Genomic DNA, 21328 nt, shown 5'->3' on the forward strand with positions numbered 1-21328 from the left:
TGCCATTCAAAATATCCAACTATGCTTACAGGGCTTCATCTACTGCAAATTAAAGAAAATGATGATTGCTTTTCCCACTGGCAGGTGACACTTCATGAGGGGAGAAATGTCAAGGGAATGCACTTTCATTGATTTCTTTTATTTCTTTAAACCAGGGGTCTTCAAACTTGTCCCTTTTATGACTTGTGCACTTCAACTCCCAGAATTCCTCAGTCCGGCACGCTGGCTGAGGAATTCTGGGAGTTGAAGTCCACAAGTCATAAAAGGGACAAGTGTGAAGACTCCTGCTTTAAACCGAAACAACACGGCTAGCTAGCCTCCTTAATGAGAAAGAAGGCCGGGCTTTCAGTGCAGCCAATTTAAATTAGCAGCCTGTTTTTGGGATTGGCGAGTTGCACACCAACACTTACATAGAATAAATTTAATTTTAATTCCATTTATATCCCGCCCTTCTCCGAAGACTCAGGGCGGCTTTACAAACTTAGCAGTAGCCTTCATTCTATGTATATGCCTGCTTATTAGGGCTTTCATACACACCCCAAGCGGCATTATTACAGTCAGCTTAATTGCCCAAAGCTGGCTAACTCTTTTGCAATTTCTTCTTTGGCGAAATTCGGTTCCTCTTGTCTGGTGTGAGTGTGCACGCATAAGATCCGTACATTTTACAAAGGGATTTTCTTCCCGATACCTCCCGCTTTCCCTCTCGCAGCTCCGAGACGCCCATCCACGGCACAATATGTAACGCCGCCCACTGACGTATGACGTACGCCGCCGAAGACGAGCGCAAAGGGAGCTCAAAGCACCAACGCAACCTCGCCACTTCCGCTTTCCCAGCAATCTCCGGGTGAGCGGCTGGGAAAAGCCCGAGAGCCAGACGCCCCCCCCCCCACCACCACTCAGTAAACCGGTCGGTCGCTGTTCTCGCGAGAGTTGAAGGGACGGGTGTCGTTTAACTCCAGGGTGATTGGCAGGCGGCGCTGAGGTAGCTTCCTCCTCAGGACAGTTCAGCAGTCGGCGGCCGCCATTGACGGCTCGGCGAGCGGCTGGCGGAGCCCGTGAAAGCGGCGAGGGGCGCTGGGGGGGAGACGGCGGCCAAGGCAAAGCAGGTGATGTCTTGCGGAGGAGAGAGAAGCGAAGCTGAGAGGCGGGCGAGAGGCCCTGGCTTGGCGGGGGACCGTGCAAGGGAAGTGACACGGTTTGGAGCTGTGAGGAGTCTCCATTTTGTGGGCTCGGGAGGCGAAGTTCTTGGCCCGGTTTCCTCCCCTTCCCGTTTGCCTTGTACGGTTTTGGAAAGAGAACTCTGACTCAGCAAACGGGAGCCAGACCTGCGCGTCCGTGTAGTAGACCAGGGGTAGGCAACCCTGGCTCTTTTATGACTCGTGGACTTCAACTCCCAGAATTCCTGAGCCAGCTGCGCTGGCTCAGGAATTCTGGGAGTTGAAGTCCACGAGTCATAAAAGAGCCAGGGTTGCCTACCCCTGGTGTAGACGAAGACATGATGGGGCTCCTCCTCGATACGGGCCTCCGTTGTGCAATTGAGTCCGGAAAACAAACCTCCAGCTCTTTTTAACCATCGGCTGGAGCAGAAGGGGTTGGGGAGGAAATGCGGCTTCTTATCCGGCGATAGTCCAGTTTGAGAGAGGTCAGGAACCTTCTCCATACATTCAGGGGATAAATTAAAATTGGCACTCGGATTTTTCCTGGTCTAAGGCTGGATCCAGCATGAGGTCATTGGGGTGTTGTTTATAGTAGAGTGCTCAAGTCAGCTTCGCATTCGAGTTATGACTAATCCTTACAGTCTTGTCTCTCTCGGCTTTTTAGGATTGCTTTTTTTTTAAAAAAAAAATAAAATAAAATAAAATCATCTGGTAACAATGAATGCCGATAGCAGTTCTGTTTGCTGCTCCTGCCTTGTTGTGCTGCTAACCTTAATGTGAATTTTGTATTCAAATAGATGGGTTGGTTTTAAGGACTATTTAGAAAAGGTGTTTTTTTTAAAAAAAAATCCTCAGCAATTATGCAGGATTGAAGTTTTGCGTGTATCTGATTTGTTTAGAGGACTGCTTGTTCGTTTGTCTTCATTAACTAGGTAGGATTTCCCTCCAGTGAAAAGTAATGTTATTTAGCTGGAAACCTACGGCCGTATAAGTATTAAAATTTTATATTAATTACTGACCAGTAGGAGGCACTACATGGCCAATTTTCTTTTCATTGGGTCTCTTCAGGGATAAGTACTCCATACTAGATAGACTTTATTTAATTCTTTAACATCCAGTATTGAGGTTGCCTACATCTGGAAACTCCCAATAAGGGCAAAACCAGTTGTGTAGTGCCTCCTACTGGTCGCTAGCAAATATAATATGTAAGCCGTATAAGCAAAGAAAGCAGTCTTGAGGCCTCTAGCATGAGGCCCAGACTAATAAAAAACACAAAACTTCTAATTTGAGCACGTATAAAGAAATAAAGGCAATCTTGTGTAGCTTCTATAAATAAGAATTCTCTAACTATGGTTTTTACAGTGAAAAAGACTATATAATAGATGGAGAACATGGAGGCTGGATGTTTATCCATTGAATAACAAATGTGCTAACTTGTCCTAAATTGGATTTGTTTAAAAGCTGTGGTTGATAGGTTGCTCTTTCTACCAGCAGGATTGATATAGCTTAGCTCTATAGATTGAACAGGACAAAGATGCTATGTTTGCTGGTTCCTTCTGTCTTTGCATTTGCATGCATCCTTCCTCTTCATCTCTTTCAAAGAGACACCCTTCAGCCTATCTCAGAGTCTCAATAAGCACAATGATTTTAACATGTTATAATAGCTAATTCATTAGATATTTGAACTATTTTCATATGTACTAACCTGTTCTCCTCCCTGTCCCATTTTAATTTAAATCTGTTAACCGTTCCATGTATCTGTTAAAGTGAGTTACATTTCATGAAAGTTTGTGTTTTAATAAAATTGTTAAATCTAAAAAATGTTACCAAACACTGATTTTTTGCAACAGTTAAGGAAATAGTAAATTGCTTCTCCCTTCCTTCCTCTAATTGGAATGTTGTAAGCACAGCACCAGTCATGAGCCCTCCTATTACTGAAATACACACGTTGAATGCATCTCCTTTTGTTTAATGCAGTTTTGCCATTTAAAACTAGTACTTAGAACAATGCAGTAAGACTTGTCTGGTTCATTTTAAAATGGCCTGGAGATACAGTATTTAAAATTCTGTAACTGATTTTGAATTGTGTTTGAAATGTTATGGAATATTTTATTTTTTATGAACTAAGGCTGGTAAATGCCCGGATACTCTCATGGACCATTTTACAAATAAACCTATAATTCTTTCTATTATTCAGTATTGCCACATTTTTTTGAAATTGACATTGTGAGGAGAGTTGAGAGTGTGGTAGCGTATCAGCTCTCTCTATTCCTGGAGGAAACTGATTATATTGATCCGTACCAATCGGGTTTCAGGCCCGGGCATAGCATGGAGATGGCGTTGGTTGCGCTGGTAAATGATCTCTGGCGGGCTCGGGACGGGTTGCTCCTCTGTCCTAGTCCTATTAGACCTCTCAGCGGCTTTTGATGCCATCAACCATGGTATCCTACTGCGGCGTCTCAGTGGGCTGGGAGTGGGGGGCACTGTTTTACAGTGGTTCTCCTACCTCCTGGGCCGCTCACAGTCGGTGTTGACTGGAGGACAGAGGTTCACCCTGAGATCTCTCGTTTGTGGCGTCCCTCGGGTCGGTCCTCTCTCCCCTCCTGTTCAATATCTACATGAAGCTGCTGGGTGAGCTCATTCGTGGTTTCGGGGTGGGGTATCACCAGTACACTGATGATACCCAACTTTTTCTTTCCACCCCGAACCAACCCAGTGATGCCCTCGCCTAAGGCAGTCCGGGTTTGGATGGGGAGAAACAGGCTTCGTCTCAATCCTGCCAAGACTGAGTGGCTGTTCATACCGGCATCTCGGGCTGACCAGCCTTCTCCATCATTAACAATAGGGGATGAGGTGTTCCCCCCCCCCGTAGATAGGGCTCGCAACTTGGGTGTCCTCCTGGATTCACGGCTCAGTTTTGAAGATCATATAGGAGCCGTGAACAGGGGAGCTTTTGCCCAGATTCGCCTGGTGCGCCAGTTGCGGCCCTATCTGGACCGAGATGCCCTACGTACAGTCACTCATGCGCTAGTGACTTCCCGGTTAGACTACTGCAATGCCCTCTACATGGGGCTGCCCCTGAGGACCACTCGAAGGCTTCAACTGGTGCAGAATTCGGCTGCGTGAGTTGTGATGGGAGCTTCCCGATACTCCTGTGTAACACCTCTTCTCTGCGAGCTACATTGGCTTCCGGTTGCCCTCCGGGTGAGATTCAAGGTGCTGGTAATGACCTATAAAGCCCTAAATGGCTTGGGTCTGGTCTATCTAAGGGAACACCTGCTGCCGGCATTATCTTCCCATCCTGTGCGCCCCCACAGGGAGGGCCTTCTCAGGGTACCACCGGTTAATGAATGCCGGCAGGTTATTCCCAGGGGGAGGGCATTCTCTGTGGGTGCGACTGCCCTATGGAACCAACTACCCACGGAACATAGGACTGACCCCGACCTTCACTCATTTCTCTGGGACCTGAAAACTTGGCTCTTTGAGCTGTTTAGTCCAGACTATGGGGTTGTTAATTTAATTGGGTTTTAGATTTACTTTTGGGGCTTGAATTTCATTTAATTGTTTTAATTGATTTTAATTTTGTATTTCATGTTTTTAACTGTCCTGTCGCCCTGAGTCCTACGGGAATAGGACGGTATATAAATTCAATAAATAAATAAATAAATAAACTAATATATAGGTATGCTTCCCATATTTGTAAAAATATATTTTTAGCTAACCATCCCATGATCTAAGTTGTATTTTTCATTTTTTTTAATATTCTAAAATCAATCTATATGTATAATACAGTAGAAAATCAGAGATTGACAGAACAAGTTCTCATGCAAAATATTTAATACTTCATTAAATACAGAGATAAATTGTATGCATGTATATCTACTAAACTAATTTTTTAAGAGTATGTTAATGCTGTATTACAAATTTATTAGATTACATGATTGTGTAAAGATTAAAATACTAAACTGAATAGTGATGTCTAATGGTGACTTTTGTCCAACTTGATTATAAAGCCTAAATCATGTACCGGTGTGGCGTTTCTGTGCTTTTATCAACATGTGCATTACTCTCACCTAATGCACATTTCAGAAATGTTTAGCCAATTGGTGTCCTGTCTTTAGCTTTTATGGATTTTGGGTTTGCAGAATTTACAGGTTAGTCGTCCCTAGAAAGTGATACTAGTTTTTAGGTGGAATTGATGACATCCTATGGAGAGACCTTCCTAGCCACAGCTGCCACCTGCTCCTCAAGCAAAAGCTGTAAGTTCAGGAAGACCCCAGATTGTGCTTTTGGTCTGTCTGAGACTGTGCCACCCCATCACAACCAAAGATGGCAAGACCCCAGAACCAGATAGTCCAAAAAACTCAAAGCCACTTGATTTGACCTGGCTCTTCGAGCTTTCCAGCCCAGGCTGAGAGTTTTTAATTGGGGTTTTTTATATTTTTTTCAGGGATTAAATTTAATCTTTTTAATTGTTTTTCATTTTTGTATCAATGTTTTAAGTACCCTGTAAACCGCCCTGAGTCCTTCGTGAAAGGGTGGTATATAAATTCAATAAAATAAAAATAAAATAAAATAAAATTTTGTTTAGGTTGAATTGAAGTCTGTTGTGTCCTTTCCAGGTCCTCTCACATCTAGGCAGTGAGAATGAACCTCCATGGCATCTCTCAGGTGACCTGGCAGGGAGATGTAAAGCTAAATATCATCAGTATACTCAACATGTCATCCCAACCTGTAGGATGACATCACCCAGCAGCTTCATGTAGATGTGTTTTGAATAATATGTGCTATCATCATCTGCATTCTCACATTTAATAAAGTACCAGTTTATAAAATTTATCTTTTTGATGCTTATATCTCATTTGTAGTATTTAAAATATTGATCAGAGGTTTAGTATACAAATATAGGGGCACAATTAACCATTGATTACTATCTGAATTATAAACCTCTAGCTTTTCTTCCTATATTTTGCACAGATTATTATCTAACTAGAAAAGTTGAATATTTTTATATAGTGCACACAAAATGGAATCAAAGCCATCAAGAATTCCACGGAGGCTATCTGTTCAGCCATCTGGTTCTCGAAGTGCTAGGATAGGAGCTGGAAGTGGTGGAACAACTGATTCATACCGTACAAGAGAGTCTTCAATAAGACTTGATTCTGGACGCCAGGTAACTTTTACGATGGTATATTTTCCATCTTTCTCTGGTTGATGATTCAAATTTTCTGAAGTTTAATCTACAACTTGGTTATATAAAAGATGCTGAATAATTTAAATATTTTGTTTCCTTATATTTTTCTGTTTAAAAAATCTTTCAAAGCAATAGTTGAGATTGCTTTATGATACTCCATTCTCTTTTCCTCTTGACAAACCTACTGCTTTCCATTTCTTTTTTGTTTTAACATATTACAAAGAGACTTGCAGTTTTAAGAATGCTGAATGACTTATTTACACAGAAAAAACATTTTTTTACTAGAATTGAGAACAGTTTAAGGTCTCATTAAAAATTATCTAGACTGCACTGTGAACTTTAGAACTACAGGTAGTCCTTGGATTACTGTTCAAAGTTATGATGGCACTGAAAGAGGGAGATTTAATGACTTGTTCTTGAAGTTCCAGTCACTGCAGTGTCCCAACAGTCACATGGCCATAATTTGGTTGCTTCACATCTGGCTCATATTTATGATGGTCGCAGCATCTTTTGATTGCCATTTGCAACCTTCCCTTCTGGTTTCCCACTACATCAGTTGGGAAGCCAACAGGAGATCACAAGTTGCTCTTGCAAGTCACTGCTGCCACTTTTTTGCCCATTCACCTGCTCATGCTCTCTTCAGCATCTGCCCATCCACAACACTTACCCACCTTTACTCCATAGCACCTGCCTGCAGTCCTGGAGTTATAATGGCAATCAAGACTGCTGAGATTGCTGTCACTAAGTGATGTGGTCATGTGTGTGGTCATTGTGGTATTGTGCTTTAGCCACATCACTTTATCGATTCCTATCCCAATTGCTGCTCTAATCTGAGGCCTATATTTTCTCAGCATGTAAAGGTAAAGGTTCCCCCGCACATGCGTGCTAGTCGTTTCCGACTCTAGGGGTCGGTGCTCATCTCCGTTTCAAAGCCGAAGAGCCAGCACTTGTCCGAGGATGTCTCCATGATCATGTGGCCGGCATGACTAGACGCCAAAGGCGCACGGAACGCTGTTACCTTCCCACCATAGTGGTCCCTATTTTTCTACTTGCATTTTTACGTGCTTTCGAACTGCTAGGTTGGCAGAAGCTGGGACGAGTAACAGGCGCTCACTCTCAGCATGTACTTTCTATCTTTTCAAGGTGTCACTGACCGGGACTCGTTTTTCATATTTTTTAAATTAGAAAAAATATTAATTTGCACTCTTTATATGTTAGAACTTTGGCTGTTCCATGTGTAGCATAGCTAGACTGCACTGTGAACTTTAGAACTACAGGTAGTCCTTGGATTACTGTTCAAAGTTACGATGGCACTGAAAGAGGGAGATTTAATGACGTGTTCTTGAAGTTCCAGTCACTGCAGTGTCCCAACAGTCACATGGCCATGATTTGGGTGCTTCACATCTGGCTTATATTTATGATGGTTGCTAGAACAGTACCAAACTAGTGAATAAAGATTCTGCTTAAAAGTACCTGATAAAACTGCATTTAAAAAAACTGATCACAAATATTAGGCAATTGGAATATGGATGTTGCATATGTGGAATTTGTTTTAGTGCTGTGTGACAATTTACTAGAACTGATTCTCTCACCAGAGTTCTTGAAGTTTTCCTGTAGGTATTCTGAAAAAAAACCCAAAAAACAGAAATGTAGATCCATTTTAAGTTATTGAATGTTCCTAGGCAGATTAAAATGCAAAGCAGTATAAAGTCATTGTGTGAAATCAGTGGAACAATAGAATTAAACAACAAAAATAATAAAACATAGTAGCTACAATAACCGAATGGCTTGAAAAAAATATAAAATTATAAAATGTATGGGAAAATAAAAATATAATTGAAATTAATATACTGTATTATGAGTTTGAGGAGACCATGTCAAATTCCGATACAATTATAGAATTCTTTAGATGATTTGGGATTAGTTTCTTATCTCAGCCCAACCTACTTCAGAAAATGGTAACAATAAAATTAGACTCTTATGTTGCCTTGAATGCCTAGAGGAAAAGAGGAATATATAATGAAATAATACAAATATAAAAGGTAGGTACTGTTTAGACATGTTTAGAAATGAATATGATGCAACTTAGGTGATTTCAATAACTGATTAAATCAATCTTCTTGCTTTGGAAAGAATGACTTTATCATATAGGAATACCCTCAATTTTCAATGAACCAGTGTGAAGAAAATACACTGATTTTCAATCCAATCTGCTTTTGGGAGAGGAGCAGAATTTTTACCCCAGCTAAAAATCTAGTGAGGCTTTTGCCTTGGAGCAGAGTTATCTTAGCCCTCTTCAGAATACACTTTTTTTCCTTTTTCTTCATGTTCATAGTCATATTATGAACATGTTTACTTATAAATCTAATTTGAAATATTACCTTCTTGAATTCTGGTATTGAATGATTCAGCCTCCACTCAGAAAGGTATATTGCATTACTTTCAATTTGAGTTCATGGAAGTACATAACTTTATTTCCTATAATAAACATGAAAATACATTCCCCCATCCCTTCTCTTTCTACCACTTTGCTAAGTATGGTCACCTAGAAAAGTATTGTTGACACCAACAGTAGCTTTTCAAGCAAAAGTTTTCTAACATGACTGAAAATGATAGATGTTGAGTCTGGGAATTCTGCATGTATTCTGCCACTTATCTGTGTCTATTACCACAATTCAGCCTACAACATATGTTGCTTTATCCCTGGAAAAAGGATTTGCTGGTACAGAATTAATTGATTATAAACTAATAAGAAATCATTTCTATTTTAGAAATATCTGTACAATTCTGTTTTTTCTTTTCAACTCTAGCTTTCTCTGTTTATTACTCTATTGTGTCAAAACTAGGTTATTTTTTATGTTAAATGCTCTCTTAAATAAGTAAGCATGATTTGGTTTTGGTTAGAAGTATATGAATTATTATTTGTCTGATACGAGTTAATTTGTATTTTAGAGAGTCAGCAAAATTTAGTGCCTTGAAATAGAAAAACTTCACAACTGTTTTCAAATTTAGTATTTCTCTGTAAGACATTTTAAACAAGGCATTTACCAAGTACTTGTATCATTTTTCAGCTTTTTTTTCAATGTAAGTAATTGTGTAAAACAGTAATTTACAACTATTGTTTTAAAGTGACTTGCTTTTGTTTCAAATGTTGCCAATGTAGCAGAATCTCAATAATCCTCTTCAGTGAGAGAAGAATCGTACTGTTTGATCCTGCTTAGAAAATAACTTAATGGAAGCTGAATTTTTAACAAAGTAAACCTTACCCACTTAGGATAAGGTAAACTTATTTTTGTAGATGGGGTAGGAACAGTTGACTCTTCTAGAAAATGTTTAAATGTGATTAATTAAAAAATACAGATGTTATAGATTTTATTTTCTTGTGTGGAATGGTGGCCCAAGCCGGGCATTAAGTAATAAATATATTGTTTTGTAGGAATCTGGTAGGTTGCATAGTTCCAGTAGAGACTGGTCAGTTGAAGAACGAGAAGCTTATGAAAGTTCATGGAAGCTTCCAGCTTCTTCTCCAACTCACTACTCAGGAACACTTGATCGTCCATGGTCTGGGAGATTTTTGGGAAGCAGAAATAGATTGGTAAGATTTGGATAGTTAATCGGTTGAAGATAAAGTTAGATATATATACATTCTTTTTTTAAAAAATAGTTTATTGAAAAAAAGATTAAAATACAAAACAAAATATTTAGAAAAAACAAAAAAGACAGCAAAAAAAGACATTAACAAAAAAAGTGTCTTTAAAAAACAACAACACATATACACATAACATCCTCCCTAATTGAATGCTAATTTGTATAATGCAACAATTTGGTTTCCCACCCTTTGCAAAACAGGCCAAAAGAATTTTAAACTGTTAAACTACTAAATAACAGTAATAGGAGAAAAAGTTGAAGTTCCAAAACCCTCTGTTAACATGCTCTTATTGTAATCAACTCATAGAAAATTTACCACAACCTCAATACCTAATCATCCCAAATATTAACCTTAATTGGTCCTGGATCAAATATCCAAGTTTGTTTCTTCCTACTCTTTCTTATTAGTTGCTGATTGATTGAATATAATAGATCCAGTCTCCCAAAGCCAGACTTCCAGATAAAATTGTTCCTCAATTAGATGTATTAAATCCGTTTTCCTCTCTCCATCAAACCACTTAAAGAAAATCAATTTGTTACTTGTCAGCCCAGAGAGTTCTCTGCTATTATATAAAAGTACAGTGTTAACCTTCCAGGAAGTGTATGGAGTTGGCTCTACAATTTCTCCTTGATGCCCAGTCTCTAAAATTTCGGAGTCTATATTTCTTCCTGGACAGTTTATAGCTGGGAAATCACATTTCTTCTTCTCAATGTTCTCCACCGTCTCTGTTATTTCCATATCATATTCCGTATTTCTTCCCAACTACTAATCTGCTTTAAAAAAGACATTCTTATTAAAGGCTTAAAAAATGTAATCTCTGTTTTTTTTAAATTGTTTCGTGCAAAGTTTATACATTCATCAAACCTTTCTGAAAAAATAATAAAGGATTGCAACATTAGCCAGAGTCTGTTTTCCCTCTTGGGTGTCAGCCTCCTCCTTCTCTCTTTAATCTGATCTGTTCTTGGCTGAAACCATGGTGGCAGCAGAAAAGTCAGGGAAGATATTTTCTGGCCATTTGATCCAGTTAATAAAGTACAAATCCAAAGTCACATGCATGTTTCCATATGGAAGGTAGAAGGCATAAATTAATGAGAAGAGTCAAATAAAGAAGGAAAACAAAATAGAGAAAAGAAAGAATCTAGGGGGGGGGGTTTGAAATAAATCAGCATCCAACCAGTCAATTAACATTTAAAAATAAAAAGCAAAAGCTCAGAAAGTGAAAGTTAGAAATCCTAGCTTGTTTACGAAAATGTCTACAGGTTGGAAGAAGTATAAAAGGCCATTGACCTTTCAGCTACTCCCTCACAAGGAGTTGCAGTCACCCTGTTCCCCCGAAAATAAGCCCTATTTTTTGGAGCAAAAAAAATAAATACAACACCTGGTCTTATTTTCAGGGAAACACAGTAGGTGCCCCCATCAAATCCAGGGTTAAGGCTGCCAAAAACTAGTTTTGGCAGCATATACAGCCGATTGTAGGTAAGAGAAAGAAAATTCTCATCCTATGACAGTCATTTGCGGAGGAGTCTGCTATATACATTCTTTTCTGAAAGAAAAAAAAATTTGGAATTTGTCAGAATAGAACATTTTGCATAAGCTGCTTTAAAATATTATGCAACTCAATTACGAACCTAATTTTTAATTTTGAAATAAATTGTCTACTTTAATATCAGAGACTACAGTGAAATTTCACAGATGTAGTTTAATCTTACAGGGAGAGGGCAAAGAGAAATTATATTTGGGGGAAAAAAATTGTGATCTTCTGTCATTCCAGAAATGTTTAATTTCTGTCTTAATGCATTGTGTTTAAAAGTTAAATGCAACATCTTTCTACAAATTGGAATCCAAACTTAACTGTTTATATGCAGTTGTTTACCAATTCATAATAAGAAAATTGGATATGACCAGCGCAGAATTTTGGACACCCCTTTAATCAGTAAAAGTAATCCTTGACTTACAATCACAATTGGGAACTTCTGTCACAAAGCAGTGCAATCATTAAGTGAGTTGTGTCCAATCTTATGACCCTTTTTGCTATGGTCATTAAGCAAATCATCATGGTTGTTAAATGAATCACATGACTGTTAAGTGCAGTGGCTTCCCCTGGGAAGTTCACAAATGACAATGTACGCTGGTTGGCAAGCGCCCCAATTTTGATAACATGAGAAAATAGTGCAAGGCGTGGCCATTAGTCGCTTTTTCAGAACTATTGTAACTTCGAACTGTTGTTAAAAGAACAGCCATAAATCAGTTACTACCTGTACTTTGTAACACCTTGTTTGGCATCAGTTTCCAAATATTTTCTTTAGCCAACTAAAGAGTTCTTGCTTTTGGAATTTTTTCCACAATGCTCCTTACGGAACTTGGTTTAGCTCAGAAAATCCTTGCATGCAGTGCATTTTTGAGGTTTCTTCCATAGATTTCAATCATACATCTTTCTTTTCTGTAAGTATTTTATGGTTGATTAGAGATAAACCTCAGTCCTACATCTTTTCAGCCTCAGTTTTTCACTGATTCTGGGAAATTAGTTTCTAGGATATATCAATATTTCATTGAATCTGTCCCAATACTGTCTATGCATTGCTGCATGCATATACATAGACCACTTCATAGTTGGAACGGTATTCTTTATGCTTCATAGTTTTCCCCACAAATGTCTTTTGATGTTGGAAGAGTTTAGTTTTTGTTGTATCAGTCTCGTTATTTTATTTCACAATTTTAGAGTCTGATCAAGTTTTTTTTTACAGATGTCAGGCAGTAATGTGTGATGAAGAAAGGGTTTTCTTCTGAGAATTCTCCAGGATTATTGCTGTATAAGTAATGCTATATAATGATCTAATCTTTTCAGCAGGTCATTTGCAGTGGCCTGTGAGCTCTGTTTTGCAAGTCTGCCAAGTTTGGGGTAATTCCAGCAGATATTTTTCTTGGTCTTTCAAATCTTGCCTTGAGTTTAAATAGTTCCATGTAACTCCTATTTCTTAGTAATATTTCTAATAGTTTAAATTGCTAGCTAGTAGCAATTTAGAGTGTTTTTTTATAGCTTCCCCTTGCAGGGAAGAAGGCAGACTCAGTGTGTTTTGGGGCCCTTCAATTGATCTATTGAGATCTAGGAAGCATGCATTCTCTGTATTGTACCTACTCTTTGGAACATTATTTCCCAGAGATCTCTGGGACTCTCATCTTAATGATCTTGCAGAAATCTTTGAAAAGCTACCCGTTCTCTCGGGCCCTTAAGTACTGTAAGATATTTACTAAATTTCAGTTATATTTTCTGTGTATTGGTTCTCTCTTACCGTTTTCTCCCTGTAGGCTATGCAGAGTTGCATTGAAGTCGGATAATATCTGAATTTTCTAAATTAAAAACACCTGTTTCAAAAGAAAAAAAAAGTTTAAACTAGTAATGTAATTTATGACTTGCATTCCTATGCTGTGATAGAATTTATCATGAAAAATAAACAGTGCTAAACTGTGTAATTTGCTTAATACTGCTGCTTGTAAAAATAAAAAGATACAGTATAAAATCATAGATTGAAAACACTTATGGCAAAATATCCTAAATCAATAATTTTAAAGCCCAGAAAAGTAAATGCACCACTAAAATCTATCTGCTTTATTGGATTAATTTATTGTCACCAATATTGGTACCTTGATTTCATCCCATAGATTATTTTAATGGAATCGGAGTAGGGCAATGTATGGACAAAGATTTGGGACAAGCATTCTGTGTTGGTATACACTTCTGTAAGATAGTGGGAATTATTTGAATTAGATGTAGATATGGCTAGGATTGTACTGTTAAAATTTTGAAGGTCAAGATAGATTTGGCCTGAAATAAAATTAGCAGCCAGTTCAGATTTTAAAAAAACCATGTATTGATACATTTCATATGCAATTCCAACTGAGAAATGTGCTATACATTCTGTAACAGTTTCCCAACTGTTTTCAAGTCTGCTCTAATGTACAACTCAGTTAAATTGAGAAGCTACCTGAGTGTGGAAAATAAATTTTTGTGTTAACATAAAAATAGATAGTGGAAGATTGATAACAACTATGAAGGATTGTTTAAATGGATTTTGCATTAAATCTGTTTGAGTAAAAAAAAAGCTTACAAATATTTATATGAAGCAAACATTGATTTACATTTCAGGTTTTCTAAATATTAAGAAAATGCCATAATTAGAGTTTATAATGCTGAATTATTTTGACACAACTCTTCCAGAAATAACAAATTTTACCTTGTTTCCAGGACTAGGATGCATTTGTATTTTATCTCTAGTGTAATGCAATTTGTGTTTTTTATAAAGGAATAGTACTTTATTGTAATATTTGACTAATAGCCTATTAGACTGTTCTTTTAAAATTACTCTCATTTACTTACAGGTGCTGTTGGTTGTTTTACCCAAGCCTTTTCAGCATAATAGTTTTGTTTTAATCTTTTTCTTGTTTACTATTACTGAACAAGCCATTTAGCAATAAATTAATAACCTTCTCAAATCCCAATTTGTAGGTTACATCATCATCATCAATTCCTGCATCATCATGGTTGGGTGAATCTGATAGAACTCAGGGAGCATATTCTTCAAGACTGCATAACCCACAACAAGATATTGATTCAAAAAGACCTAAACTTTCTTATACATCTACCTCTAGTATGAGAAGTAGTGGTTTAAACACGGTTTCAGGTACGTTGCGTGTTAAATAGTAAACAAAGTGTATTGATGAGGCTTATTAGCATTCCAAACTGCCACTCCGTTTCTCCAAAGGGAAAATAAGTAGAAGGTGTAAATTGTAAAAAACAATGTCATATTCAGTCAAAATTAAAACACCATTCCTTATCAGAGTAATAATGGCATTTTTGTTACTTGTGGCCTGATGGCACAGCTATGTTTTAATTGATTTTCTAAAAACCATGAGGGCTAAGCCCATTCTGATGTCCAGGGTCAAGCTATTCCAGAGAAGGGGGGCAGTAATTGAAAAGGTATAGTTTGAAGTTTCTTCAAATAGCAGTACCTAATAGGAGGGCCCTGAAATGCGGTTGCCTTACTTGATCTTATTGGGAAGGCAAATAATACTAGGAAAATGTAGTACCACAGATATCCAGGGCTGAAACATGAAGAGCTTAAAGGTGATAATTATCACCTAGAATTGCACCTGGAAGCCAAGTGGGAAGTAGACTTGCTGTCAAAGTTGTTGCTTAAGTTTATTGCTTCTCTAACTACCACATTATGGATCTGCTGTAGTTCCAAATACTCAAGGATAGTCCCATACAGAGTTTGTTGCAGTAATTCCAATTGAGAGGTGACTAAGGCATGAGTGACTGAGTAATTCCTCCTATTGTAAGAGGATCCTGAATCATACACAAGGTTGAGATGTGCAAATCCCCTCTTGGCCAAAGCTGCCCCCTGCTCATTAGTCCAGGAAGACTCCCAAGTACAAACCAGTTTTATTGGGGGTGTGGGGGAGTATGACTTCAGCCTAAACTAAATATGGTACTTCTCCAGAATGCAATGACTTATGAACACAGAACCACTCTATGTTTCTAGAATTAAACCTCCTCTTCCTCAGAATCCATATGCCAGAAACTTCAGGGATCTGAACATCATTTTAACAGCATAATTCAGATGGCTTGGGAACTACAGTAGATGTAAAGTTGGTTATCATCAGTATAGCGTGATACCCAATCCTGTGCTGGTGAATAACCTCATGCTTGATTATAATCATAACCAGAAGAAAAACTTGCCCAAATAACGCAAGTCAGTTTCAAGAATACAATATGGTATTAAATGTAGAGTTTCTAAAGTAAGTAAGTAAGCTGGAAAATAAAAAATAGTTTTAACTTGTCTTTAGATTCCCCTTGGAGGTACAGTGATGTGCCCAGATCTTCATCTATGGTACTTGGATCATTAACAACTGAACTTGTGAGAGAGAGAAGAGAGCTAGAAAGGACAGAGCCATCTGTTAGTTTTATGGATTGTAGTCAAAGGAATCGTGATTTCCCTCCATCTGCATGTATGTATTGGAAAGCTAAGAATGTTCAGTTACATGTTATTCCATAAACCTGCATGGAATGTTTATATTGCTCTCATAATATCTGACTATTGATTAGTTGCTTCATACATACAGCTAGCTGGTTGATAATGCCATTAACTGTGGCAGCCAAGTCCTACTAGCAAGCATCTAGTTACTTTTTTTCATTGTTTAAAAAACTGTAGACTCTACTGTGCCTTTTAAATGAAAATTGTTTTGAAACATAAGGAGCGTGATGGCTCACGCGGTTAGGACACTGGCTTGACAAACAGCAAGCCTATGTTCAAGACTCAAGTGCTGCTGTGGGGCAGATGAGCTCCTGTCCTTTGCTCCAGCTCCTTCCAGGGACATGAAAGCTCCCACCTGGGCATCCCCTGGGGAACAAGTGATGTCACCGGCAAATCCTTTTAGCTCAGAAGCAACCTGGTCCTCCCAACACGAGTTGCAATGTGATTTTGAAATACGATATCACAATTTGAAATACTAGACCTTGAGATATTTGGCCTAATTTTTAATGCATAATTAAACCGTAACCACATAAAATGCTACTGATCTTTCCATTTACAGTATATCAGTAAAGAGTTAGCTCAGAAGCTGATAATAGACACATTAGCAATTCAAGATCTTTGGTATATTTCCAATGCCAAAAAAGTAATATGTTTGTTGTTCCCTTTGCTCAGTGAATGGATATTTTTAGAGACAGAAGGCCCAAGTTTTAGTATGTGATTTAGTTTGTAATTCAGAGATAACGTTTATGTCTTTACACTGTATATAGATAGCGTAGTAACTTAGGAATTTTAAATTAAAATAAGACAATAGTGGACCAAGTCATATATTATGAATAAATGTACTTTACTCATTTTCAGTATGGTGAGGTTGACAACCAAACACTTTAAACATGTTTTAAATATCCAATAAATATGAAAAAGTCTCTTACATTTGCAATGATTTATATTTATATTAAATTGTGTCATAGTAAGATAATAAAGGACATAATATTCTGTAAGATTCTTTGCTATTGATTTATTGTAAATAACTAGGATTTACCTTAGCAATATTCTTTGACAGTTTATAAAATGCTGTAGATTTAGAACATTTACAGCACATTTCAGTACTGATAATACGGGAATTCTAGATTCTGTTAATGCATCTGGACCACAAAGTGAAATTAGGGTATATTTTGAATATTCTGCCATTTTCAAATCTTAGGCAATCCAAACTCCTCTTTTAGTAACCCAAATTATTATTTGGCAGTAGGTAGATTTAAGGTATTAATACTCCACTTTCTCATGATTTGTTCTCATCCAAGAAATTAGAATTATTCCAGAATCTAAATTTCTCATGTGAATAAGAGTAAAAATTACCCCGTCTTAGCTTTTTCTAATGGTGCCTCTAATGCAGAAACTGTAATACACCTTGGCTGAAGATGGAAAAATACTGCTTGCAGTCTTGCTATTATGTCAGCAGGGTCACATTCTTTCTAATTGTGCCAACAATATTGTTGACATTATCATTTCATCCATAGATACACTGAACTCAAAATATGTGTTCAGTGATAAAGTAGAGAATCAGGAGGAAAGATAAACTTCCATTATCATATGATAGCTATAATTTAGATAAAGAAAATCCAGCAGTTTAGAAATATTATAGTACTTAATGGGATGGGCATTCATTACCGTATATTAGCATAGAAATACCTATCAATCTGCATCTTTATATTTCTCTTTCCTTATATGCTCAATGGGATTTTAAACTGTTTATTTCAATTTTATCTGTGTTAAAACATTTGAAATATTTATATCTATATATGAAGAAAGTTTCCTTGCAATAGCTATTCCCAAATTTTACCAATAATTTAAAAACAATTAAAAATCCATGGAAGAGCCTTTACATTGTATATGAACTTCAATCAAAGCTGTTTGAAGCAAGCTATATGCTAAAAGGAAACTAAGCAGCAAACGTCTCATGATTTTAATTTTAAAAAGGAGATGTCAAATTGTAAAAAGTTACGCGGTTCTTGATCTTGAGCTACATAAATAACATTTAGTGATTATATGGCCTGTAAATTTGATTTTTAAAAATGGTTTAATGTGTCTTAATTTCCTGGTACATAAAATAACCTACATATCCTTGCAACTTAAAATATTTACATCTGGAAAAATGGGGCAACTCTTTAAAATAATTGATATAGGTCAGGAACAGAAAAAAAAGGCTATAAAAGCATTTTTTAAAATGAAAAAACAAAGGAAAGCACAACAAAAAGAGCACCCCAGAACAAATAAATGTACATGGAGAAAACGTTTTTTAAAAAAATAAGAAGCCAGAAATAAATACTAGAATAAAAACTCAAAAAACCCTAAACCCACAAGGATTCCTAAATAAGAGGTTCAGAAATTATAACATAGGAACTCCACCTCCAGGGTCCATTGTAAATAGTCAGTTTTTTAAAAAGTTCTTTAAGATTATTACCTGATTCAGATGATCCTGCAACAATTAACATTTCAGTAACACCTGGGGCATCCAGGAGTTTTTTTAAAAGTTGGAAAAAGAAAAAAAGATTTAATCTCTTTTTGTATACTAAATCGTTTTTACTTCTGAATCATCAGTGGAAGTATATTTGGATCTATCATTCAGGGGTTTTACTTGGTATAACAGATAAAGAATATAGCCCTGTATTGTAGATCTCAAATATCTCACAACAGTGGAATATAGTTTTTGGGTTAAATGGAAATGAAAACCCACCCAATCCCATCCAATAAACAAATTAAATTTCAAATATATACCTTGTCTACAGGGATAAAATCCCACATTACCATGAAATGTATTCTAGGCTGATTTTGCTCAGTAATATAAGGGATGTTTAAAAATATACCTGGTTTCTTGTATGTAATGTAATATGCTTTATTAATTCACTTTTTCCTCTTCTTTTGTTCCTTGCTTCCTTTTATGTGGGTTTTCCCTATTTTTCTTCCTTTTTTTGCACATTACAGCAGTTAGAAAAAATATACTGGATCAGTAATTTTAAATTTAAATTAAATAGCCTTAATCACACTTAAAACTAGTTTCAGCTAATGAAAAGCAGTGTAACTACCAGAACATACATGATCTTTGAGCCAGTTCAAACAGACAAAAATGTCTCATTCTATAAAACCTGATGTTTTAATTGTTCTTCGAAGAATTACTGCTTTTAGCTAGCTTTGCTATAGGACTGAAACACTAACAATGTATTTAGATGATTTATAAATTCATTTAAGATAAAACTTTTTTCTTTTTCACTTTTATTTAAAGACCAAATATAATAAAATCTAAATAAAAGTGTTGATGAATATACCTCGCTTCTCTGTTTCTGTAAAATTTAGGAAAGTTGAGCAATTGAAACTAAGATGAAATTGTAAAACAAGAATTTTAACATTACTGGAGTCAAAATAAATTAACAATGGATGTTTGCAAAAGAACATATGGTTTTCCTAAATACTGAAAAAATGAAGACCAAATCCATCTCCCTGTGGAATGTTCCAAGTTCATTGTCCGGGAACCCCAGAAAAGGCACTTTCCATATACCAGAACGCTGAGATTCAACAGCAGGGGCATCTTCAGAATAATATCTCATGCTGATCTAAGGAACTGGGCAGGCTCATAGCAAAGAGAAGTCTTCTCTGAAATAGACAGGCTCTGAGTCACTTACAGCGTTAAAGGTCAAATGTTAAATTGTGCTTACTCATTTGGCAAACCAGCATTGTCTAACTGTTAAGGTGCTGGACTAGGAATGGGGAAAGCTGAGTTTCTGTAGCCCTACCATAGACATAAATGGTACCTGGGTGATCTTGAGCCAGTCCTTGCTCGTCAGGCCTAGAACTACTGAAAAATGTTGCCAATTGGGCTGATACTATAGTATGTTTGAAAGTTTGTGAAATAGTGAATTATAACCAAATACAAATTATATACATGTACAGTATATGTATGCATATTTTGCTGTGATTTGCCTAGTTGGATAACAAAACATTTGGTTGGGCAAACAACCAAACTCAGAGATCACCAAGAAGTCTACAGATAGCACTATGTTTTAAAAAGGATATCCCCTTAATTTGATTAAACCTGTAGCTGGTGTCTAATTTTAATTCTTTTATTATTCTTAGATTTGCAGGAAAGACCTGCTTCTTCATATGCACAGGGAGCAAGACCAAAGGAAAACTCATTGAGTTCTTTGAGGCTGAACACATCCATGAACCGCCAGTTGCCTTCTGAACATGAATCTTCATTACTCTCTAGAGATCATAGCTGGAATTCAAGATCTAACTATGTCCCGAGAGAAGTAGAGACTTCTGAAAGGAATATACAGCCAGAGTTTACCCATGGTACCACGAGAAGTGGGACCAGAACTTCAAACCATTCTGAAGGAGTTTTGCCAACCCAAAGGTCATTAAGTGAACCTTCTGCTGATACTGAAGGAAGGCGTTCAACAAGGCAGTTGCTATCTCGCTTGGCATCTAGTATGTCCTCCACCTTTTTCCCAAGAAGAACTGGCCAAGACTCTCTGACATCTTCAAGATCATTAGGTTCTAGAGATATAAGTGCTCTAAGAACTCAAGCTTCTGCCCAGGCTACTTCTTCTAACACACTTACAACATCTGAAGGTACAGAAGCTCAAACACCTGATTCTGGTCTTCAGGGATTTAGCTTCCTTAGAAGACGCTGGGGTTTGGCAGGTGTTTCATCAAATCCTAGTGCCAATTCAGAACCTGGAAATTACAGACATAATTCTGAAGGTAGAAATGCGGGTTCCTGGCTGTCATCTTCTTTGAGGAACAGATGTACACCTTTGTTTTCAAGAAGGAGAAGAGAAGGAAGAGATGAAACGGCAAGAACCTCTACCTCTGAAACATCTGCTAGGTCACTGCATCTTTTTAGGAGAAGAGAATCTGTTGGGGATGTACCTCATCAACCACAAAGGGAATCTCTCAGGCCGAGGCCATCAGTACCTGCAGTACCCAGTAGTACTATATCTGTTACTTCAGGATCAGAGTCAGTGCCTCCTAGAAGAAATTCAGGAATATCAGGAATGTTTCCTGGCTCTCTCTTTCGGTTTGCAATGCCACCAACTTCGGGAAATAACTTGTCTGACAATGTTATGATAACTGTAGATATTATTCCATCAAGCTGGAGTCAGTCTAATGGGCAAGATAGCGACAAATCTAAAATATCACCCTCAACAGATCCAGAAAAGCTTCAGAAAATTAAAGAGAGGTAAACAGGTATTTTTATCATTTGAATGATGTTTTAATTATAAATTTTGTTGGGCAAGTC

The 21328-nt window shown here is 37.2% G+C and overlaps 1 protein-coding gene across 4 annotated transcripts in view; it reads left to right on the plus strand.

Moving 5' to 3' along the window:
- Positions 1-769: 769 nt before the first annotated feature.
- MARCHF7 (membrane associated ring-CH-type finger 7) overlaps positions 770-21328 on the plus strand; it is a gene marked incomplete at its 3' end in the record, with an annotated part of 42070 nt that continues 21511 nt past the window's right edge. For 3 of the 4 annotated variants that reach the window (XM_083370672.1, XM_083370673.1, XM_083370674.1), the window contains exons 1-6: positions 965-1106; positions 6174-6330; positions 9788-9946; positions 14505-14679; positions 15845-16006; positions 20161-21268. In XM_083370672.1, the coding sequence (XP_083226798.1) occupies positions 6184-6330; positions 9788-9946; positions 14505-14679; positions 15845-16006; positions 20161-21268 (1751 nt within the window). In that variant the 5' untranslated portion in view covers positions 965-1106; positions 6174-6183. Of the gene's footprint in view, positions 845-964; positions 1107-6173; positions 6331-9787; positions 9947-14504; positions 14680-15844; positions 16007-20160; positions 21269-21328 lie in introns of those variants that run through there. The other variant, XM_083370671.1, reaches the window with a different exon arrangement.

Source organism: Vipera ursinii (assembly GCF_947247035.1).
Source record: "Vipera ursinii genome assembly, chromosome: 1".
NCBI classification, from domain to species: Eukaryota; Metazoa; Chordata; class Lepidosauria; order Squamata; family Viperidae; genus Vipera; species Vipera ursinii.